At 34.9% G+C, this 26,814-nt stretch overlaps 1 protein-coding gene across 3 annotated transcripts in view; it reads right to left on the reverse strand.

The window, feature by feature from the left end:
* Positions 1 to 26,814, reverse strand: part of LOC102806950 (E3 ubiquitin-protein ligase TRAF7-like) — a 73,596-nt gene that overhangs the window by 17,932 nt on the left and 28,850 nt on the right. For 2 of the 3 annotated variants that reach the window (XM_085500158.1, XM_006816392.3), the window contains exons 4-5: positions 26,636 to 26,757; positions 766 to 878 (exon numbers count right to left, since the gene is read on the reverse strand). In XM_085500158.1, coding sequence (XP_085356284.1) covers positions 766 to 878; positions 26,636 to 26,757 — 235 coding nt within the window. The remainder of the gene's footprint in view (positions 1 to 765; positions 879 to 26,635; positions 26,758 to 26,814) is intronic. The other variant, XM_085500159.1, reaches the window with a different exon arrangement.

The following is a 26,814-nucleotide window of genomic DNA, read 5'->3' on the forward strand; positions in this document are numbered from 1 at the left end:
TATTTAGAACTACGATTACCAAATATTATCTTCAATTTTATTTGAGTGTTTGCCACCCGACTCCGCCCGGTGACGTCATCATGTGCGCTATAGAAGGAGGTCTGTGATTCGTTGACTAAAATCGTCGATAGTGGGTCTCGTTGAAATCTCGTTACATAGGCATCGGCTCAGATGTAGGTAGGGCGGAATTAAAAAAATCACAAAATCAAAATCAAAGTAAAATAATAAAATAAAATAAAATAAAATAAAATAAAAGGGCATTAATAACAAAAGTAATAAAAAATAAAATTAAAATAAATTTATAGCCAAAATAATTAAAGCCCGTACACTACATCAGATTTTAATCAGATTGAGAGGATAGGTAAACAACAATACTACATTTCCAGTGTGGGTAATGTGAGTAACAACTTTTTACTTCAGCATGCAAACAAATTTACGCACGAAATATTGTTCGACTTTACTGAAATTCAGTTCCCATGGTTTCCCTCAAGTTATCAAACCCCAAACCTTTTTTTCGATGGTGAAAATATAAAGTGCAAAGCATTCTCTTGTCAGAATCAAGCAAGAAACAAAACCCACTATCGATACAGTGTGGAAAGATTTCACCGGATAGAACAAACATTCACAATACTGATATGCAGTAATACACACGTTAGATATAAAAAATGTCTTCAGGACCTTCAAAGTTGGATAAAGTAAGGCATCGTAATTTACCAGAATAATAACAGTATTGTAAACGTGATGACAATTCATGCAACAACTTACTTGAACTAGTCAGCCTACCTCGCCCATTTGGTATACAGGCAGCTATTATGTTCTGTTGGTGTTCAACAACTTGTTGCATTTGGTCATACTTCTGTTGGAGATTATTTAGTGCACTGAAAGATACAACAGATACATCATTCATTATCTATGTTTAACCAATCATATTTTACAGACATCTTCTTGATCAATTTGTCAAATCTAGGTTCTTCAGAGTTGCAAGGCTTCTGTTCAATACAGTGCCTGCTGATACAATAATTACATACATGTACCAGTCATTTGGCTGTCTGTGCAAGTGATGTGTTTACAACTGAGTTTCAGAAGAGACATAGGCAAATTCATAATAGCCTGGACATGCCCTATAAATTATTGCCGGTGACATATTCAATATCTTCAAATCACTAAAGAAATTACGTAGTTTAAAAGCTTAATAACGCATCAGAATGTACTTGTTGGTCTGTGCAACAGTCAATGTTGCCATCTTTGTTTGTATGAGACCCATATCTCATGCATGTACAGTGCGACAACCATGTCCCTTTAAATAGTGTTCCAAAGCATGTGGTTGACTCCCTGTTGTCTTTTACCAAGGAACACGAATATTCCCTGTCATTTATTCATCAAATATATCATCAAATGTATGTCACATAGTCCCAAGACGCCAATAAAGCATCATGAATGAGTGCAACACCACAAGTGTTATTATTCATACTGTTCTACTGCCCTCAGTGGTGCATAGTATCACGTACAGAGATGGAAATAATACATTTCCTTACAGTTGCAGAGAGTGATTATTAAAGCAATCTGCCTGAGCAAATATTGTTATAACTACCACATAAGTCATAAATCATCTAGTCAGCTGAATAACTGTAATAACTGTAATAATGATATAGGTACAATGCAATAAAGCCAGCAGGATTTCTTTTTCAATCAACAAAATATGTACATTGAATATAAATTTTTTACAACAAACGAGGAAAATAGATGAAAAACTGCCCAATAAAACTAAAGATATTCACTGTTGCTGTCAAAATCATACAAATATTAAAATATCATTATTAAGAATCAGGAGCTATATTGCGGTGAAAGTTATATGTTTTTTTTTTATTGCAACAGTTCCTACTATCACGATGACGGTGAAAATAATATATGCATGTCAAATGCAGAAATTATTCTACGAACAAAAAAATGGTCAACATGAAACACTGAATCAATGTGCAGTACTCCACATGGATTAAAGAACGCCTGTCAGTTTACTAGTGCTGGCATGTATCTCAGAATGAAAGTGTTAAATTTAGATTGTTGGAGTTTAAAACATGTACATCTCTGAGGTATCAACAACTGTACACTAATAAACACTACCCCGGTAGTTGGAATGCATTCAGGGATGGAGGAATTCACCCAGGGCGTAGTATGATGGACAGCAGCAGCAAATTGCCCAATATACAGTATACAGTATACAACTAGAAATTGTACGTGCTACCATGATGAGCATTATCCAACTAGAGTATATAATGATTTCGGATAATTTTAATCTTATTTGAGTATTATTTTCTGTATACTACAAAATAATTACTCGCTATTAAACATATATTAAACTACACAACAGTAGCTCCCTTTTTCTGATGAACCTTGCAAGACGTCGTACAACTATGACATTAAAAGGTAGTATTCACTGCACTGTACAGTATTGTTATGGGTTTCATACATTATATTTTTAACCTGCATGAAAACCACTGCCTATTAAATGCATGACCAATTTAATGAATGAGATATCGATTGTCGTTATAGCTCCTCTACCACTAGTCTTCAATGACGTAATAAAACGACATTAAAAGCATACTATTTGCCATGCATTCTAACTAATTGCAACGAGGCAGTCTGAACGCTGCGTCATCAACACAACACAATCGAGTTACTAGGCACCAAATTAATAAATGAAATGTACACTGCTGGTATTAAATAAATTACACTATTTTGATATTTTGAGTTTATTCACCAGGTTTTAATTTAATGTATTTAAAAATAAAACAATGAGTTCTATTGTAATTTCATAGGGATAAATTCAGTGGATTTCAATATACAGGCAAAAATGTAATAAAAAAATGTACATTATAAAAAAAGAAATAAATTTCTATACGAGACAAAAAAGGGTTATATACGAGCCACATGTTTGTGACATACACGATACTTGATTATACTGACATGGGGGGGGGGGAAGTTACAAATTATATATAAAAAAAAAAATTTTGTAAAAATATAAAAACAAAAAACTTTTTTTTTTCATAACAACATGCCACTGCAAAAATAATATTAGCATGTTATATTAATGTACGATAGAGGGATAACCCTCTGTGCCCACTGCCAAAGGTGTGGCAAGTGAGAAATTACATTGCTCAACCTTTGAGCTTACATAACAAATAAACTGCTTGCCATACTGCATACTGAATAAGATGACTCAGTTGGATCAGCAAAGGTTACAAGTATCATTTTCCATGAACTGGGCACTCAATTTAGCAATCATCAGCCTATACTGTGATGTGCGCCCTCTATGCCCACACCATGGCTCGAACACAGGTATACGAGTATGCAGTGATGACATCAAATCTAAGATGATATCATATGATAAGCTTCCATCTATACAATGTATGTACATGCAAGACTTGACCTTAGGTATTGTCAGCGAAACTTGGTAGAAAGCCTTTTACAGTTTTGCGTAACATCACCAAAAATTGAATTCGAGAATTACAGAATTGGTGAGTTATACTGATTGAAACCAGATATATAAATCATACTTTTATCGACTGAGTTATTTACTGTCTTCACTACAATGAATTGCGTCATGCACTGCTATTTGAATTCTGTTTGGCTAAACACAACTAGCCTAGGAAGTATGTACCATTTGATTTTCAAAGTTCACTCAAACACAGCGGTAACATGAGTCAAATAATCCATTCTATAAATTCAAATAAGGAAAGGACCTAATCTCTCAGACTAATCTGAATGGGAAATGCTTCACATTAAATATTGGTATTGTAATATAGTCTATCCTCAAATGCCGAACAGAGAATCCCAAGTGCGATTCAGTGAATTGATGACACCCTAAAGATGCTAAAAATTCAATCACAATTGTACTGCTCAGTAACGTTCGGCTATTAGCAATACAGACTGGGGGAATACCCCAACTGTTGTACTCGTTACAGTGAACACATTATTTAACATTGACTTCAAACTCAATTTTGTCAACAATAAAGATTTAAAAGGGCATTCATTCATTCTCAAAACCAAAATTGAAAAAAATGTCTTTGTAAGGAATTGATGTGTTGACTCAGGAACACACAAAACATCAAAGAAACCTAAGAGCTTGCAAGTTTAACTTCTTGTTTATTCCGCCATTTTCAATTACCTCTAACGGCACTACTTTTTACATATCAATACACTCGGGTGATCAGGTGACATATAACCATTACAAAAGTATGTATTTTGACACATGCAATAAAGTAGTCCCCAAAACGTCACAGGAATAATATATGCAATATTAATGGGCATCAAGGTAAACTTGTTGGGCATCAAAGAAACTGACCCCAATACCTTTGTGAAGTTCATGTACCAGTATATGTAGTGATGACATCAATACAAGATCATATCATCAGTCGTGACGTGTCAAAGACGAGCTGAATAAAGCTCTATATATCGTGTTGACATTAAATATGAAATTCACTTGCTAGTTTTCTGACAGCTTGGTTTGTCAGACTGGCCGGTGTTAACGAAGAGCTTAATTAAGATGTTTCTCAAAATTGCAGATTGATACTATAGCTAATGCAAACATAACATATGCCAATCACCCAGCAGCTTCATGTCAAAAAGCCAACAACTAACTGGTCATTTAAATCTAAATATGTCAGCCAATTTGCAAGCAGGTGCAATATTTCCGAGTCTTTCTGGTTGACACACAAAACAATCACGCATCTATGTATTTATACATAATACATTCAAATTCTGTCAAAAAAACAAACATACCCTTAAATGCTGCTGTGTAAAAATGGAAATACCCACCCACAATTTCCTCATGTTGAAATAAGAGGAGAGCATATTTATTTTATAAATTTGCGGAATCATGGCAGACATTTTGAAATTTTTCTGTTTTTTGATCATTGTTTTCTTTGGTAATATCATTTTGCCATGTCCAAAAATTGACTCATTTAATTTTTGACTGAGAACTTAATACACTTGTAAAACATGAGAAATTGCTAAACATAAAATAATAGTTGTCATCTATTTTCATGATTTCTTTTTTTTTTAATATTTGAATTATTAATAAACAACAAAAATGTGTTTTACTAGTAATGATCATGGAAAATAAATTTTGCATTACTCAGCATGTTATCGTGCACATGTGCAATGCATTATGGGAGATAAATTGCCATTGTATTTATTTTTTTTCAACTTTGGTATTCTAATGCCAGACATAATCTTCAATTCAGTATAAGCGTCCTAAAATGAACAGTATGGTCACACCTGTAAACGTTGATCTGTTTTAAACGTACCTACACGCACTGTATAGTTCATTTCAATGCAACATCATCATGGCACCAAAGGTGACTGCTCTTGATCAGTCTATCATAACTGTTGTGCAATATAATATACCGGGTACACATTATCTTTGGGCAAGAGACTACACACTAAACACAAATGTATGTGCAAAGTTAAGGTTTCACAGCCATACAACTTAATAAATGAGAAGGAAAAATGTTCTTTTTCTTTTGGTTCAAAAGAGTTACATACATGCAGTTGGTTTAAAAATAAGTCACAATTTTTTTTTCTTTTTTACCCAGGGTAATAATAATAATGAATTTATTGCATCCTTAGAAATAATTCCATTGGTTGACAGCAATAAAATATTAGTAATAAAGTACAATACATCGAAAACTAAAGTGTATGAAATATATTGTAAATTGTGAAAAAATATGCCTATTTGGAAATATTGCCATTGAAATTCATGTTATTAATTATTTCATAAAAAAGTACCCATCTTTATAATAACGTATGATTTTTTCACATGTTTCTGAATGAAATTTTGAGCTATTAACCTTATTACCATAGTAACCAATGGTAAATTGCTCTAAAAAGTCATTTTCATGGGTGTTCGATTGACTCATTTTTTGTATGAAAAGTAGTCACGTAACCATACTTTTGTGGGTATCAGCATAAAGTAAACCTATATGGTAAAAGTAAAAAATATTCTGGTGATAAATATCAATGGTACACAACTTCCCTAATATGTCCTGAAATATTACAAACCTAAAAGCAAGCCAAGATGGCTGCGTGGCGATGTAGACTTCATAGGGATTAGGCAACATCAAAGCATTTTACGGTAATAATTGTTGTGTTGGCATGCAACTAAACCACATATATAGGATTATATCGCAAGGTTGAGTGAGCAAATAATTTCCTGATTGAAACCGTTTTACTTCAGGTGAAATCCACTGGGAATTTGAAAGAAATGGAAGGTAAAAAAAAAACAGCACAAGTCATGACATGACATGCTTACAGTATGAGCAGTGAGAACATTGACAACCCCAAATGAATTAAACTACCGGGTAAAATTGTACAATTGCTATTTTAATGTGCGATTTTCACAGTAAAATGCATTTTACAATCGTAGATTCTTACTCGTGCATACACATTATGTTAAATCATCACCACTAGAAATACATATTTAAACCTCCAAAGGCGCAACTCTGAATCTAGTGAACACTGGTAACAGTTTCATTGTAAAACAAAATATTGAGATTTCTCCACATTTCGCAAAAATTATTTTGTTTCAAAATGAAAGCACTTCACAGGATCATGCAGAGATGGAGAAAACCCGGGTAACCATTTCATCATTTTTGTTCTTTATTGAGAGGTGCAAAATGTATGATATGTTAAAATATATAAATTAACAAATACAACACGGAGAGGATCAGAACCTTTTTTCCTTGGTATTCTATTCAGTCGCATACATGTGTCAATAACAGCTGTATCGTTGTAAAGTACAAGCTGGCAGGTTACCAGGTTACAAGGTTAGCCTACACCTTTCACCTCCATCATCATCATCCTCATGGTACAGTTACAGTCATACAATTTATTTATTTAAATTTAAGAGCTTAACCATCAGAAATCTGGGGGGGGGGGGCACAACTGAGCAAATCATTGTTTCTCATCACTTAGCTTTTTTCCAGGATGATGTAGCTATGAATTATTTTTTGCCAAATACAGTTGTATATATAAACTATATGGCTATATAGCTACTTAATTTCAGAAATTTCTTCCAATCCCCCCAACCCCCCACAGTTTCTAATGATTAACACCAAAGCTCATAAAAGTTGCCATTGTCTGTACACATCAGGATAAGACTTTCTGCGATAATTAGCAGTTGTGAATATACAGATGTGTTTTTCAAAGTAATGATAAATTATATGACACAGCTGATATAATAATTAAATATTTCTTGTAATAACAAAAATACTATTCATATATTTTCTGTATATATTTGAATATAAATTTGTTTTATTTATCCATCATATGTATCTCTTTTCTGAAAAACACTTGTAACACATTACCATTCAGAAATCACCAGCACATACTGTGTAATGAATTACTACTTTGAATATTAAAAGTCAGTAAAACACAAGTGCATCATAAATTCCAATGTTCAACTTATTATAAGAATTAGTTATAATATGGGGTTATTACGAGGATACCTCAAAGTATACACAAAGACAGTACAGCGAGAGTATCGACCGACGTGCAGCGGAGGTTGATACGACGGCGTACTGTCTGAGTGCAAACTTTGAGGTATCCTCGTAATAACCTTATTATTATACATCTTTTTCTTCCAAGGATACATCATAGGAATGCCGAAATCCAAAATAGTTAGAACAGAATCAGCGAAATTCTTTGTGTGGAGTCCATATTTGAATTTCGCATTTCCTAATAAGGTAGGATGAAAATACTCTGTAAAATATCGCAAAATTATGGCACGCTGTAACTTGTGGCATTACGGTGACAGATGTATAATAATACTTTTTATTGATTAATTAACAGTAATATGAAAAAAACTTTTTTTTTTTAAATTCACATTTTGTGACAGGCAACATTTCCCGGCATTTGAGTAACTGCTGTCTCTCTGTCTCTCTTTTTTTTGATGCTAATTTCAAGTCCATAAGTGAACCAGTCTCCCAAACCTAATACCGCGGAAGGCAGGGCAGAATGTACTCTGATAATACTACTGAGTAAACAGTCAGCTCAAGGGGATTGAACCAAGAACTTTCCTGATGTGAGGTGAATGCACTAACCACTGTATAATTGCTCAGGTAGAAGGGTAATATAATCGTAAGAAAACCAAATTTTACATTTTCAATCAATCAATATTGTACCCTATTGAATTCCCTTTTTTTTTTAGACTAGATGTTTATCATCATATCAAAATGTCAAATTTTCTGAAACAATTTCAAGAATTAAATCCATAGTAATTATGAGAAAATATACTAAATCATGTCATCGTATATACATTTGTAGGTCAAGAGAACCACTCCTACGTATATTCACAAATATGCCATTTCATGCACAGAAACAAGTCTCATGCAGATAATTATTATACATACTGAGAATGCAAATTACACATGAAATTGGGACAATTTAACAAAGAATTTGATGGAGCATCAGAGCTTGGCAACAAGATCTAGTTCATTGATTATTCATATGTGGGTGAGTGGAATAGATTAAATTGAATTTCAAACAAAGAAAAAAATTAAATTTTCAGTAACAATTCTCATGTTTGTCTCTAGTAAATTCAAGGTAATTTATAGAAACATGAAAATAAGTAGATATTTGTTGACAATATTCACAGCCAAGTTGTTTATCCCACCAGAAGAAAACACACTTTCAAGTAATTACTGACAATTATTTGAAGTGTGTCTCTAAAAGAAGCACATATAAACCATAAAAATATCATTTATATATATATACCGGGTAGTATGCTTGATCATTTTAAAATATAGTTTATTTTGTTATTTACACAAGACACTTCATGATGGGAGTCTTTTAGTCGGTGATATTCACAAAAATATTTGTTTAGACTTTTTATTACTGGCTTCACAATTCCTGCCTCCAATTAAATGTAGTGTCACAGCATTACGGCATATTTTTGACAATACAAAAATCACTCTGGACAATTTAGTTTACTTTGCATAAGTACTATGATTGAAGTTTTGATAATTTTAAGAAGTGTACATATTTTAGTACATGTATACAAAAATACCCATAAAATATTAGAATTTATTATATAACTTAGAAAAAAAAGAAGGCTGGCAGTTTTGCAATATTAGGGGCTGTCTATTGAGGCTGCAGGATTTTTTTGCAAATATTGTATTCACTGACATTTATTTTGTGTACCATAGGGTCTATACTGTCTTTTCCTTACTGATTTGACCATGTTGTAGAGTATACTGTATGTCAGGTAATTTTGTTCTTGTGAAATGCTTTGTCGATTGTTGTCAGTTGTTTCTTTTACGTTGTAAATTTCCCTAATCTAACTTTTGTACAACGGTTAAATGAAACGTTACTTCCACTTTGCAGTATATGATAACCAGTACTTGTATACTGTGTTCTCTAGCATAAATACTGGATTATATGGTAACATATAATTGTAATGTGAATTTCATTATTAATGCTGTATGGTGGCGTTATCTTCAGGGCCTACCTGTGATTCTTGAGTACCATGTTGACTATGTCACAGCATATTTGCTTACTTGTCAATTTCTCACTGGTATATAGAAAATGTGACCAAGAAAACATCAGAATAGTGGAGCAGAAAGCTAAGTCAGATGCTGGTGACAAGAGAGCCACAGAACCAAAACAATCTGTCAGTCGTCACTGTCCACACCAGAAATAATTGAGAAGGCAAGTGTAGACACATGAAATAAAATGAAAGCTTTTAGTACAACTATTCTGGTCAGCTATTGATTCATCAATCTTCATGAGTGATGTAATTGGTGTTTCCATCTATTTGCTTCTATTCTCAATACAAGCTCAAGTGTGCGTATTTTCGTACAGTGGCGTGAACATTGCTACAATCAAAGACACGCTGAACAGGAAGCCAATACTGGGCAAGTACCATTAACAAATTTTGGAAGTCAAAGACTATTGATGTAGGAGATGTTCCAATAATGAATAGTTCAAAAAAATGTATTGGTATATACGTTATTTGAACAGAACTTGTTCTGTATTAACTCAAAAAAAACAATGTTGCTATATTTCTAGACACACAACACATTTGAAACAAAAGCAACCGTCTGATCCAAACAACCTGTGTTCTTGTAAAATTGAGTTAAAAATGACAGATTTTTTTCTATGAATTTTTCATAATATTATTAATTCAGTCCTGCAAGATCCCTGTGAAACAAAAATTTGGAATGTAAATCACTCCAGCCTTAAAAAACAAAAAAACGGCGTTACTAGCCAAGTGAGTAAGGGACTGCATTTCAAAAAGATATTTTCTGTATAGTGTATGTAATTAGCACTGCAGGTAGAGCAAATGCAATATTAAAATGCAAGCAGTTTGTAGAGCCGCTTGCTGCCATGACAACGGTACATGCAATGCACAGACACACTTCACAGCTAACACCTACTCTACAAATAATATATGTAAAGTATATACGTACATAGATTCAGAACTTTTCATATTTGTCCACCTGCTCATTGGTGTCATGACCTTATATGAACACACATAAAATACAAAAACATTTCCTGTATCACATTTTTAATACATTGTATAAGCCTTGTTGGGTTCAAAACGATAATGTTTAATGAATCTTGGGCATTTTTAAATCAATTTCAAATCTCCTGAACTGGAAACAAATCGTTTAACTTCATTTGGCAATAACAAATTATCTTAAACTGTTTCATGTTAATTGATTAACAAACATTAATCCATCAAGCCTGAGTTAATCAAGTAAAAAGAGACAGGGGATGATTAAATATTGTAAGGTTCATTGGATGTGCAATATGACTGGTAACTGTTTACTAACTCCCTTCAAAGCAGGTCACATACACCACAGGCTGTCCCTATTAGCATATTAGATTTCATTAATAAGTAATTTATTATAAATATACATTATAAATATTTTGGCAAACTAAACAGTATGCCACTAATTCCAGTCTGATCACAATCTAGATACCATCTGTACAGCAAATATACAAATGTATATAGTATACAACTAAACCTTTGTAAACTGAACTCGAAACTAAAAACCATAATATTGTTTTGTGATTCATATTTCATTAAAATTTTATATTAAATTGTCTTTATCCACCAATTAATTACTAACATTCAACATTTCAATTGATCAAACATTATTTGTAAAGAAACACAAATCATTTCTATATAAATTATACATATGATGACTTTTGACATGAATTTCATAGAAGAATTTTTTAATGGACATGATCGTTACAGTTTGTATTTCTGAATACAGTAGGGCACATACAGTACCAATGATACAATTATTCAGATTGCCTAGTCCTCAGAATTACCAGTATATGGAAATTCACAGACATACCAAAATCAATGAGAGAAAAATTGCGTCAGCCATGTGCTGGTGGTTATATAGGACACTGATAATATACAGCAAATTTGAAATCCAGAGTTATGGAGAAACCAGAATTGTAATTGCATATTACAGCGTATGACATGGTAGGAGTGTGTACAAATTTTTTGCTATCTGAGCAGTCGCAGGGCTGGCGTGGCTTGTTAGCTTGTGTATATATCTGGTAGCACTGCTTATGTGTGGGCTTTGAATACAAACACAATGTTCAGTACCATGCATAATTTTGATTGTATATAGCGCCACCAGTGGCTGTTCCCGGCTCCATGCGTCAAGCGATATTGTTGTTCCTAAAAAAATTGCTTTTTTAAACATTTCATATCATTTTGTTTATCCAATACGGTGACCAAGCCATACGACTGATTCCTGATATGCAATAAATGATTAACCTCAACCAATTGCACTGCACAAGTTGGCAAAAAAATTTTTAGTTTAAATAGCGGAATACAAACACATTTTCTGATGAAAGTTTTGCGTCTAATTTTGAGTGATTTCTCACTCATATTTTAGTAATTTTGGAAAATTGAATGAAAGTGTGAAAAAAAAACAAAGCAATCATAATTATATGTTTTGTTAAAGAGCCTCAATTGCAGTAATGATGTCAAACTAAACATATTCATGGTATTTTAAATTGAATACCCCCTGGTCACATTGACCTCAGGTCACTAATCTCACATACTGTGTACATGTCAAATCATCCTCATAATGACCTCATAGTATCGCCATTTATTTAAAAACACAGTAGAAAAAGCAATGACTCATTTGTTGATATTTATCAGCTCAGTGATCAATTACTCTTTTTTTTTAAAAAGATCTAGGTCATTGATTTTAACTGCTTGCTATAAGTGATGATTCTATGGTATCTTGTTTTACTTTAAAGACACATATGTAGCCAACATGCATAATTTAAAAGATGCTCATACAAATTAAGAAACAAAATCAAGTGAATGGTTGAATTGTAGTGAATATACATGTATGTTACACACATAGGAAACAGCAAATGTGGCCAACTTGAAAATAGGCAACTTGGTTTATTGAACATAGTGAAACTAGTGATGTCTTGCCTTTGAAAAGATTACAAACAGCTAACTCCGTTAATTGAATACAATCAAACTAGCGATGTCTGGATTTGTCTGTATTAATTCATGTAGGTCAGATTTTAATTAAAAGAAACTTGACATTGCACTCTGAAAATGATCACTTCTGTGAAAAATAAATATTGCAGTCAATGAAAACATTTGATGGTGACAACATTAAATTTCAACCAAAAGTTTCATTTATTTTATACTGGATAATTAAATACAACTCGTTATAATCATGGAGACACTCCTGTAAATACTGTACTGGTAATAGGTTGTATGTTTTTTTTTTAAAAACAACAAACAGTTTTTTGTTCTAAACTGGGGAACAGGGGTGCAGCGCCCTGATACTCTCGGCTGGTGCCCTCTTACTGATTGAACTTTCAAGTCATAAATATATTTTTTGAGTCACGCACTTCCGTGCTGCTGTACAACATGAAATCTTTCTCAAATATATTTTTCCCTGTGAAAACATCCCAGCAACACCAGCTGACAATGTGTCTGGACACCAAATACACTAAAATTACTCCAAAAATATTTCAATGGCGATAAACACACTGTTTAAACGACGCAGAAACCTTCCGATATGGCGTTTCCAGGTCTATGGCCTGTGTGTGTTCCCTCTTGTTCATTTTTTCTAGAAAAAAACCTGAACAAACATGCAAAGGTCAGAAAAAACGATTTAAATTACATGTATTATCCATAGTAAAGTTAAGTGTACTACACATGTATGTAGTTTTAAAAGCACATGTACATGTACAATTTCATGACAATGTGTGGAGAAACTTTTTCTTTCACAAATACATGTTGTACAGTGAATAATCTGCAACATATTTTTTTGTTATTCAAAGGACAGAAAATTAGAATTTAGATAATCTGCTAATAAAAAATAAAGAACAGTTTATATATAGAAATTCTTGGTGGCATAAATAGAATAAATCTACTTTAATACCAAAAGATACAATACATACCGTTAATACCACAGATTAAATTGTATCAATGGGTTGGGAAAAACATGAAAAGAAAAAATAATCTCACAGAATATTTGGTAGTGATAGAAAACTTATTGAAAAGATACTAAATACAACCACAAATAGTAAAAAAAATGTTTGTTTTTTTCCATATTCTATTCAAAAGATTAATTTTATAATAATTATTATTATATCAAAGTGTCATTTTAAGTTGATTTATAACTATGAATACTAACTTGACAAACTTTAAGAACCCTCTGTACTGTTTTTATCAAGATGCAATATCAAAAAACATTATTTAAAAAATACTGTTGTACTCGAAATGCCTCTTTAATTGGTTTCAGAACACCACTAGGAACAGTATTTATCAATGTATATTTACAATGTCAGTTGAATCACACTGCCTCGCAAAAAACACTAAACAAGTCATTGAAAATGACACAGTCCCCGTTAAATTAAGTTCTCTTTGTGCTCGTCATATTAAAGTGGAGGTGTTGTCGTGAGCGTGTCCTTGAAACTTAAGTTCCAAGTGGCGTATACAACAGATTGTTTATTTATATCAAAACACGTGTTCCGTGTAGTAGTAATATGGCCAAAAATATAAACAGCCGTTATTTGGCCATCTTTGATCTGATTACGAAACACACTGATATGTATGATGTATGTGCCAAATACAAATGAAAATGGTACATAAATTGTGGAAATATAGTAGTAAGGCCAAAAAGTCAGATGGCTGTCAATCGGCCATCCTTGACCAGATTTTGAAACAAATTGTCATGGACATGCATCCTAACATGTATAAAGTCCTTGTATGTGCCAACTTTGAATGAAAACTGACAGAGCACGTCCAAGATACCACATAAAGAAAACAAAAAACAAAATGCCTGCCAGTCGACCATCTTTGATCCAATTGCAAAATAAATCGTCATGGACTTGTATCCTAACATGTATAATCTATGTACCAAGTTTGAATGACAACTGACAAAGCATGTCCAAAATACAACATTTTCAAAAAAAAAGATGGCTGCCAGTCGGCCATTTTGAATCGAATTGCTAAACCACTGCATGTGCATATGTACCACATAAGGTACTAGGCACATGCAAAGATTTAACGGAATCGGTCCACAGGATTCTGAAATATGACTCTGGACAGACTGAGGGACGGACGGACGGACAGACAGACACACAGACGGTCGGACAGACTCAGGAACTCACGGACGGTCGGGGACATGTATCCTAACATGTATGATCTATGTACCAAGTTTGAATGGAAACTGACAAAGCATGTCCAAAATACGGCATTTTCAAAAAACAAGTTGGCTGCCAGTCGGCCATTTTGAATCAAATCGGTAAACCACTGCATGTGCATATGTCCCACATAAAGTACTAGGAACATGCAAAGAATGAACGGAATCGGTCCAAGGGATTCTGAGACATGACTCCGGACGGACGCACAGACGCACGGACGGACGGACGGACGGATGGACGGACAGAGACCGAATTATAAGTCCCAGTTTTCAGACTTCGTCCGAACGGGGACTAATAATCAAACTTGAAATGCATGAGCAAACCTTTGGAGGCACTGCCAAAGTAAAGGGGGATTTATCAGCAAATACCCTTTTTTTACCTGGTAGTCCTATGATTAATTGTGGTAGAGTTGTAACAGTATATACTGTAAAATACTTTATTTTAGCTGGAATTAATATTCGCTGAAAAGACTTTTGGGTGTTTTGTATGGAATTTATTTTCACTGATTTCTGACGAGTTGAATGTAAAATATAGGAAAAAAGGTATATTCGCTGGATAATAGTGAAAATTAATTCCAAGTATTTTCATAGCCTCATCTCCAGCAATGTTTAGTGCTAGCATTAGTGTTATTGGAACTGCAGATAACAAATACAGCAAAATGCATCAGGTATACTGAGTTCAGTTCTTCATAGGTAGACTGGGATTCACTCGGAGGAGTGGGGGAGTCGTCACCTGCATATGCGTCAGATGGCCATAGCGTGTCATTGTTTACAAACAATCGTCTACCCATGAGCCTTGGCATTTTAGCGTGCGTTGTTATCGTCGTTTGGTACTCAATTCCAGCGCGTGCGCAGGTGATGACCCTCCCACTTTAAAGTTATAGTTACAGAGACTATATATTTTCCTTTAATATGATTTGTAGAAAATTGAGCAAGCATCTTCGTCGACAGCGGTGATAAATTTATTACTGTATAATATACATATTACATTTAACAATGTTTTCTGGATGTTTACACTCTGTGTTGAAAATGAGTACCACTATTTTTAAAGCTATGCAATTGGATTAGATTCAGTTGCTCAATACTATTGGTAGTTATGAATAACTTTGTTGCAGGTGTTGTAGTCTTAAAATGTAAAATGGTTTTAGTCCCAACTGCATTGTTTTTATTAGCAAAATACCAATCTGTTTTTTACTTGGCAAAAGTAGTAAATTGAAATATGCTATGGTTGTGTACCTTTCTGTGGGCGATGACATGTTTTTAAATGTTGACCACTTCCTCAGAATAAGCCATGGTTTAAAATTAATTTGAACCATTAATGCAAAAGGACATAATTAGTTGTTCAAATGTAATTTGCTAATGGCAAGTGGAGAAGGGTTCACAGAATCCCTAATCATACACCATTTTTATTTTAATGATCAGAGTGGAGAAAGGGAACAAGACAGATGGAGGATACAACTTCCTCATCCCAACTAATTTATAAAACCAACTTGCCATTCAGTACATGACCACCATTCCTATGGCAGCTGCTGACAACTATAAAATTGTCACAGCTGGTCCAAGTGAAATTATGTGATGACTGCCCGCAGCTAAGGAGCAAGACATGGGAGTTGTCATCAAGAAAACATATGTTACAAAGAATGGTAGCAATCAATCCATTTTAGTGTGCAGTTTTATATAACAAATGACGTTGATTGGAATAAATATGATTGTTTTTGTTTGCTCTCCGGCTTAAGTGACACCAATTTACTCATTATCTCAAAATGAGGAATGATATGATGCGAAACATTAAGGGAATAATTAGTTTAACTATAAAATAAAAATATTCAGAAACTAAATAATATTAACACCTCCAATTTATGCTTGATTTGAAATAAAGGGAAGCAATCAAAAAACTGATGAGTATTTTTAAGGTAAAATAAAACAAATTTGGCATGCCGATGACTCTTGTCATTTTAAATTGAATAATGGCTTGTTTTCACAGAATAGGAAACGCTGAGACAGGAATACTGTGAAGCATAACATGAAAGAGGATAACTGACGCTGGGAGGGAAAATGACTTCATGGAGGTCACTGATCTTTTCTGAAAGGAAAGACTAACCCGCTACGGAATAACTTAAAATGACATTTCATTTCTGAAATGTGGGATTATTTAATTACAGCAAGATATGATCCAATCCATCACCACAATAGTGATCAGTCATGAACACATCTATGTTATATGCCTGGAGGAATTCTCTAGAGATTGGAATTTAGAGAGGCACGCATGTATATGCGTGTATTGAGGACTGAAGTTTGGAACTTATATCCAGTCTACCCTCCAGATCATTTAATTGCACGCATGAATGTAATTGTCTTATCTTTCAAGACAACTACCGTATTTACTCTATTAGAAGTACCTATAAAACAAACATAGTGTAACGATTACAACCTTGCCAATTGAGAATCTAGATATACATGTATAACAAATGGATGGATGGATAAAAAAACTAACTATACAATATCTTTTCTTTGCATAGCCAAAGTGAGTATAGATGTCCTGAAACAATGCAATAAAATTTTGCATGAAAAATATTATTAGCTTTCAACCAAAAACAGCCAAAAACAATGAAGTCATCATAATTACATAAAATGTTTCTCAAATAATACTAAATTGTACTGTACTGTACATCTATGTCCCTTATATTGAATAATACAAATTGAATTGCATAAAAGTTCCTAAAAATAATACAACAGCAACATATCTAACCAAAATTTTACAAGAAAATAATAGCCACGTTTCTCGATTATTACAGGTACTATATTGTTTCGTCTAGTATACTCAATGTACTGTGTCAATCTCAATATCGCTTATACAGTAGAATACTATAACATGAATTGTATAAAATCTTAAATATTAATAGTATAGAAACATATCCAAGCAAAATTGTGGCCAATATGTTTTTTTTTATTAATACCACATGTACTGTATTACCGGTAATCATAATGTCCCTTATAGAATAATATAACATGAATTGTATAAATGCTATAATGAAATACTACACTTGTCACTATTTTGATTTCTACTCATAATGAAAACAACATATCAGTTTACTAAACTTATCTAATTGACAAATCTTGAAGAGCATATTACTAACATTAGTAAGATAAGTGTCATCTCTCTGTCTACTTATTTCTATATGTAACAACTTTTTATTTCCGCCAAATTTTACCCTATATCTTGATATTTCAAAGAAAAAAATTGTTTAGGTAACCACAAAAAGAAGACAATTTTAGGTGAAATTCTACCAGTATCTTGAAAAATATACATAGAAAATGGACCATAATCAAACTTGGCAGAAACCTCAAAAATAATATCCCAGTTTGGAAGAAATTGGATAAAAACTGTTTGAACCACAAGGAACAACAACAACGACGACGACGACGACGACGACGACGACGACGACAAGAACGAGAACAGACATTTTCCCCTTGTATACATGTACCTTGACCATCATCTACAATGATTTGGACCAGGTAAAAATCACATTGGTTTTATACTGAATCATAAAAATATTTTTCACTTTGAACATACAAACATCATTCTGTGTAATTTACCATGCACTGTTAATAGAACCAATTCAGTATTTACACTTATGCATGCGTATTTCAAGTAAAATCAACATGTAATGGCAGACTAAACACATCTATAGAGAGTATAAAACTCTGATGTTTCCCCCAACAACCTATAGGAATTTTTTTTTGGCACAACTTGGAAACCTGCAAACACTGTGCATTCACATTTACATGTTATTTTCTTATTTAAAACTCGTAGTAGAAAATGTGTTGTTGGCTTCTTCTTTCTAATTTTCTGCTGACCACACTTTTTACTATTTTCTTTTACTATCCTAATAGAATTAACCCATAATATAAAAAGTCTGGAAAAGACTTTCAGTTCGTGTTGACCTTTCGCGGACACGACAAAGAACTTACGAGTCTCCATAACTGTATTGAAGTTGGTAACTGAAAATCATCATCACTGCCGGCCACCACCATAGTAACTATAAATATTGTCCTTACATGCATCAATTCAAAGAATAGCGGATACTGATTTGATTGAGATTGTATGAACATCATTATCTCACAGGAAACACACACTGTCGTTTAAACTTACACAACCATTAACTGAGCAAGTTAAAATAGAATTTAATCACATTTAAGACAGGAAATGACTGTGTTATTTCAGTAGCAGAAACTCACATTTCCTTTTATAAAAGCATTATTCATGCACATGTCAAGAATTCCATGAAATACAAAAAGAGATGTTAAGGATTGGGGGGCTGAGATGAGGTGTGGTATGGAGGCTCAGAAGCTGTTTCAGACATTTAATTAAAAAACAATACTGACTGCAGAAATTTCAATTTCAAGTTTTCAAATGTTAACATTACCATTGTATATATAATATATGTGTGACATATATTTCTCTATCTCCCAAAGGGAGTATGACCTTTCTGGCCAATTGTGTATAGTTTTGGTAGAGCCCTGATACTTTGCGTTAACTTCCACTTTAACTGACAAACTCATACACAACTGGATCAGGTTACACTTGCCTACTCAAATATAACTGGGCCAAGTACACAACAGATAACAACTGATATGGAGTGGCTTGCTGACAACCTAAGTACAATTACATAGTACAGAGGCACAGTCATGAACAATTGGATAGGCTTGTAGGCACACATAGTAATCTATGGTGTGTCTTGCTGAGCACATTCATGAACAATTGGACAGCACACACACACAGTTATTGACAACTGAGGCGTTGTTCTGTGCATTTAAAAAAACTGGCATGGAGTATTATTTATTGAGTCCTATTTGGTCTGGTTTTCAGAAATATCTAATTACCTAAAAATACACTGATTAGTAGGTATATATATATAATATTCACACTGCACTGATTCATTAGGCCTGCAAAATAAAGCATACATGGTCAGTTTACAATTGCATAAATATCACCCTACCCAACACCACCCACCACCCTTGGGCCCATCCTAACAAAAAGTTCCAGCACTAATTTCTAAGCTGTCTTCTTCTTGGTCTTCCCACTCTTGGTCTTTCTTGATTTCTAGGATCTCTGCCATCCCACCTTAGTCTGGCTTCTGCCTGATCCTCTTCATTATACTGGGTCTCTTTGTACACAGTTGACTTCCCTGTAGAAATATGGTGATAGGGCAGGAAGCAGTCCCTGCAAAGGTGAATACTGCATCGGTTGCACTTGTAGCTGCTCAGGTGGTAGCCTCCACTCCTTGTCTTTCTATTTAGTTTGATACACAGCCTACAACAATGTCCACGTCCTGCCTCACGCACCAGTGTGTGCCCCTTGTAGCTGTCAATTGATGGCTGTGCAGTGACAAGCTCTTTCTTACGTGAAGAGAAACCACCAACCAGAGCTATACCAATCTTTAATTGATAAGATTTGTGTGTCAGATTGGCATTGGTTATGGTTTGATAAATTATCCAACTGTTGGTCAAGGCAGTGTCCAACAAATAGAAAAATACATATTTCCACCACTTGTGGGTTTGGCGTTGTGAGGTGTAATATGCCCTCAACTGGTTTGCTCTGTCTACACCACCCATAAACTGGTTATAATTTTCTATAACCTCAGGTGCTGGCACTGTGTAGGTCACTCTTTTATGCGATTCTTTGTTTTTTACATATCTTACAAGTCTCTCTCCCCTGGTCCTGAAACCTTCCTTGCATGTTGTCAGAGCAGTGAATAATTTTGAGTCTTTCCATACGACTACAACCAAGTCTCCTTTCTGTCTTGAGACAAATTGACCCCTCTCAAGCCGTTTTATCCTTTTACTGTCAGGATTCTTATCACTTGCCTTTAGACAAGTTGGCATTCCCTTCCTGGTTGGCCGAGTACTGCCAATAAGGAATGTGTGATGATTGTTTAGCAGAGTCATTGCCAAGTCAGGACTAGTGTAAAAACTGTCTGTATATAAAATATGATTGAACCCTTGTACATGGCTGATCATATCAACACACAGATCATGGGTTTTTCTATCCCCTTTTCTATCAGTAATGGCAGATACTGTCATGAATCTGATACAGCTTATGTAATTAGAGACTGCATCTGCAAGTACATAAACTTTAAATCCCTTGGATCTTGGTTTGCTATGAATAAATACGGTTGGGATACCTGCTTTACTCCCCTTATAACCTATGATAGCTTCATCTATTACTATCTCTTGGTGGAGATTATAAGAATTTTGGGAAGACTCCATAATTTTGTTTAGGACTGGAAGTACTTTATACATTGGTTCCCGACTTTTCTCAATTCTACGTCTCTCAGGATCACTAATATTTGCTGGATCTTTGTCAGCATCATTGCAGTGAAAATACTGAAGTATTTTTTGAAATCGATTTCTACTCATTGTTCCTGCTATAAATTCATTCCTAAGAGCAGTCTGGTTAGACCAGTAGTCCCCAATTTCCATCTTTGGATCAACACCCATCAAGATAAGGATTCCAAGAAATGCTCTAATTTCATCATCTTTGACTTCATGCCAAAATTTATCTCTCTTGCGTTTTCTGAGCTGGCTCCATTGAGCATATTTGTTTGTCTCACGGCGCAGTTTTTTAATCAGATATGTAGGAAAAATGGTATGAAATGCTTCCAGGACACTTGCATTCTCATCCAAAGGAACATTGGGGCCAGGTGGGTCACCTGTAAATTCCATTGAACCAGTGTGACGTTTCAGGTGTGATGACCACCCTTCATCATCCTCACTTTCAGAACTGTCATCAGAACCAAGGTGCATGTATTCAGTTGGCTCCTCATACCTGTGGCCTCTTTTCCATGTGTCTTCAATTCTTCTGACATTTACATTTTGTCTTATTCTCCTACGTGATCTCAAGGTAAGCCCTTCATGCGGGTCTTCATCTGACACTACATCTTCCCCAGAAGATGAGGGGAAACAATGGTCACTACTGACTTCCATATCTTCCCCTGACTCCAGGCAATCATCTGACAGGTCATTTTCTTCACTGACGGCAATCACCCTATCATGTCTCTCATCATTGGTCTGTTCATTGCTTCTCTCATCTCCCCCAATACTGGCCATGTCCTGTGGTGGTTCATTGCCAACTACTGCCATGTCCTGTAGTGGTTCATTGCCAACTACTGCCATGTCCTGTGGTGGTTCATTGCTAACTACTGCCATGTCCTGTGGTGGTTCATTGCCAATTACTGCCATGTCCTGTGGTGGTTCATTGCCACCTTCACTAGTGCCAACTACTGCCACGTACTGGGGTGGTTCACTGTTACCTTCACTCGTGTCAACTACTGCCATGTCTTGCGGTGGTTCATTGCCAACTACTGCCATGTCCTGGGGTGGTTCACTGCCAGTGCCACCTTCACTAATGCCAATTACTGCCATGTCCTGAGGTGGTTCACTGCCACCTTCACTCGTGTCAACTACTGCCATGTCCTGGGGTGGTTCACTGCCACCTTCACTAGTGCCAACTACTGCCATGTCCTGTAGTGGTTCATTGCCAACTACTGCCATGTCCTGTGGTGGTTCACTGCCAACTACTGCCATGTCCTGCAATGGTTCAATTTCCTGTGGTGTAGATGTACCACTAAAAGGAGTGGCTCTACCACTATCTGTATATCTTAAATGTACCCTGTCTTGCAGTGGGTCACTGTCACTGACATCCATTGCCATGTCCTGCGGGGGTTCACTGGCATGTTCAGGATTGCGAACCACTGGCATTTCTTCTGGTGGTTCACTAGGTGTAGATTCACCACTAGAAGGGGTGGTTCTATCTGTAAATTGTAACCTGCTGCCTCTCCTTGTCCTGCCACCAGAATTCATTATACGTGACTCCTCATTGCTGAGTTGCAAGGCAGCCACCTCTCTAAGTGACATTTCCAGCTCCTCACACACTTATGCAAAAAAAGAGAAAAACTTGTAAGTATAAAGTATTTAGCCCAAGGTCAATTTTGTGTATCAAAAATACATCAACCATATGGGATTCAATATACTTTAACTACATGCCAGTTATTTCCCCATGCATCAGAAACACAGCCAATTGTGACTAAATGTTCCTATTAGCCCAGGCTAACTATGTCATGAATAGTTAGAAGCATTGCCAGTTACATCTACATTTGTTTAAAACACTACCCAATTGTACCTCAGTGGGCCCAGTACAATGTCTAGTTGCTACTCACTGTTTTTATCCATAGTGCCAATTGTGTTTCAATGTACCTTCAAATCAGGCCAGTTGTATACTTGTGTGTATACATATACTGCCAATTGTGTTCTAATGTGTTGCCTTCCATCCGTATCCATAGTGCAGTTGTTTCTCAATGTGCATGCAAGGCAGGCCAATTGTGTTCTAATGTGTTCAAAACACTGGCCAATTATTTCCTAGTATTTCCACTGATATAGCCAACTGTTACTTACTGTTCTTATCCATAGTGCAATTGAGTCCTATTGTGCCTGCAAAATTACTGAAAACCATGTAAAGGACTGCAAAAATTCTGCCGATTTTCCCACTTTTTGAAGACGATGTGAAGTATGCCACTGTAGATTTAACTGCCTATTTATAGCTCTTCACACGCACTAGCAGTAGTACTCAAGGCCGACCTGATATGTGATACCAGGCCAGATCAAGTTTCACATTTTTCAGACACAGTGAAAAACATCTGGGGCTTATACCCTAGCATAGAAAAGAGCACTGAAACACAGTTGGCTAAAAAAGGGTAACACATATTTTTTTTTCTGACATGACAATTGAAGCACATTTGGGAGGTTCAGGAATATTCTGTCATGTCAGTACCCCACTTTAATAAACACAAAAATGCTGTGATTCTGTTTTCAATGGCGTATTCGTCTGGCTAGAAGAAGCTAAGCTACGTCATCTTTGCCTTGGTATAAACTGACAATCGTTCTACTTCCTATGATCTTCCCACCAATGTCTGGAATTGCTGCCTAGATTTTGCTCACTAACCTGAAGAAGGGGTAGTCATACTTTTGTTGCTGTGCCGACTAAGAGATTTTTAGATGAATGAAACTTGTTATTTTGTTTCGCGGCTATTCATAAGATCATAAAGATAAATGACAAACTGTGAATTCTCCTGAGAAAATGGTCAACATTTAAAAAACATAGCATATTTTAATTTACTGCATTTGTAAAAAGCAGATTGCTATTTCGCTAATAAAAACAATGCAGTTTTGACAAAAACCCTTCACCCTTTATAGCAGAAGACCAGAACACCTGCAAAGTATTAACCAGCACCAATAATACCGGATTCTGCCGTAAATTTGCCCAGGGCTGTTAAAAATCAGTTCAGGTTTTAAAAAAAATAAATTGGGACCAAGAAACTGCCCAGGGCGATTTTTCGTCAGTTTTTTAAGGTGCTATTTAAATTTTTTCTGAAGCCTAAAAGTTTCGCCGTAGTCACATCAAGAGTATTGATGTGTATTGCGACTAGCGTGAATGGGTTAGCTTCGTTTCGACAATGAGTTGTTATCGCTGTAAATAATGTTAAATTATTCTTCAAATGCTCAGTTTATCTTTTGAAAACAACTATTTTTTTATTTAAAAACAGATCATGCCACTTTCCCATTAAAATCCAAGCCAAAAGATCGTACAACAACATCGGCAAATCTCTTCCATGCTGGGTTCAATAACATTAACATATTTAAATGTGTTATGGTAATTTGAACATGTTGGCATCATCCATCGTTTTCATTGGTTAATTATTGATTTGACTTGTCAGGTCAGGTCAAAACATGGCGGATATTCATTTTTACAGCATCGAGCGTTGAAAATGCGATCGGAATCATTCGATTACGATTAAATAAGTTGAAATTTATTTGAATATCATAACAATTCAACGAATTTATTTTTTGCACGTTATTAGCATTACTAGGTACCGGTAATAATCAACAATTGTAAAACGCAGCATGACCGAATTGCGCTACCACAATCATTCGCTACAAAGCAATGCAGTTGTGTTCGTTGTTATTTGAAACTTCTTTTAGAATATACTTTCATTACTAATAAAATGAAACAAATTGTATTTGGCGCAAGATGTTCGTTAATGTGATTTTATTGGAGAAAGATGCGCTGTCTACTTATTAATCCAGCTAGAAAAAAATGTATACAATTTTAGTTTCTTTCATTTTGGGTGGTCCAACTGCCGGTGTTGACAGTCGGCTTTGTAGGTGGATTTTTCAATGAAAATATAAGCCCCCTAAAAATATTTGATATTAACCCCAAATAAGCGCCCACCAGCCGTGAAATCGCCCAGGGCGATTTTTTGGATGGGCGAATTTACGGCAGAATCCGGTATAACCAATTGAATCTAATCCAATTGCATAGCTTTAAAAATATCAGTACTCTTTCAACATAATTACTTTTAAGCAGGTGAAATAATTTCTTTTTAAATATTTCATTTCCTGTTTATTATAGATTATATTATTATAGATAGATCTAATTTACATAACACTAGAATATGTATTCACTCTATTATATTCATTGTGATGATAATTAAGTTCTATTGTTTATCCAAAATAGAGGAGGGAGGCGATGTGCTGTAATGTCTTGGGGAAAGCCCAGAAGAGGTATAGGCCTACACTGCAAGGTAGATTTTCACAGACGAAACTACATCACGATCCCCCAAACAATGCCAGGGCCAATCACAAACAGGAAAAGACAATGAATTTTCAGATTAACTTGTCTGTTTTCCCCCACGCTAACGGAAAAATCTTTTGTTTTCTACTGACTTTCTGTTCCCGTTCGTCTGTGAGAATTATAAAATGCTAACCTAACAAGATCATAAGCACAACTAGAAACACAAGTGAATAATCATGTAATTTTTCCCAACAAACACTGCAAAATGAACTGCAGAATGACATTTCTAGAGGAAGTTATCATACATTCTGTTCATATTATTAGTGCTAATGGAAATAAGAAACACTGCCTCATAACAAGATATGCATGCTTCATCACTATGTATTGGAAAATGCATTATACATGGAAATTTAATCGATAATACTGAGTGAACGATGAGCTGATGGCAAAACATGGCAATATAATATCACATGAATGGCAGAAACATAATCATCATACCGGTACTGTCAGTGCCCAGTATTTTCTATTCCGAACTAAAATTTAAACTAAAAGTTTTCTTATTAAATATCAAGGAGCCAGATGTGCAGTCCTTTTCTTTTAAAGACATTATTAGAACTTCTCATGTGCATAGGACTAGTGTTACAAGAATGAATGCTGTTTACATACTGATAGCAACCAGTTTTTAGAGATCTGATAAAATCCAGTCGCACGTTTACAGCCATTTACATGTAAGCTATAAATTCAAACCATTGCCCAAATTATGTGCCATGCTTGGTCTTATAATTAAAGGTTTTTTGTGATGATAATAGTTAGAACTGTGATAAATGTATATTTAGTGCATTTCAACTCAGGTTTGAGCTTGTGATATGTAGTGCTGGCGATGCAGATAAAGACCAACCAGAGTACAGAAGAAAAATATTAGAACATGCAGTTCTGACGACAGCGTCACTTAATTTGACCAACACTACAACAGCATTCTCTACTCATTAACAATTAATTAAGTGAAGTAAAAAGTGTAAAGGGTAAACTGTTTTGAACTAATAAGGATTTTTTCATATGTGTGGCAGAGGGGCATTGGAGGAGGGGAGCGGGAGGGTCTGTAAACAAAATCAGCAACACCATATACAATTTATTTCAGTTCATTTTTCTCATCGTTTTCAAATTTAACAGACACTGCATGCTAGATGGATGGTTTCGTGGATTTACATAGAAGTAAGATGAAGGAAACATGTCAATACACACATGACTGACATTGTACATAGAGATAAATGTAAACTCATCAACGTGTTAACAAACTCACCTTGCATACTTATCAAGTCTTGCTGATAGGCTGTCTTTATATTTCTCCAACCACGCTATTCTCTCCGTTAACGTTTTCACTGATGTATTTAGTTCCTCATTCTGATTCTGTAAAGCTATAATCTGCAAATGAAAATAATTTCATTGTTGATTTTCATTAACACTTAACCTGCCAGGCCC

The sequence above is a fragment of the Saccoglossus kowalevskii genome, chromosome 6, assembly GCF_978046115.1.
Source record: "Saccoglossus kowalevskii chromosome 6, keSacKowa6.1, whole genome shotgun sequence".
Taxonomy (NCBI): domain Eukaryota; kingdom Metazoa; phylum Hemichordata; class Enteropneusta; family Harrimaniidae; genus Saccoglossus; species Saccoglossus kowalevskii.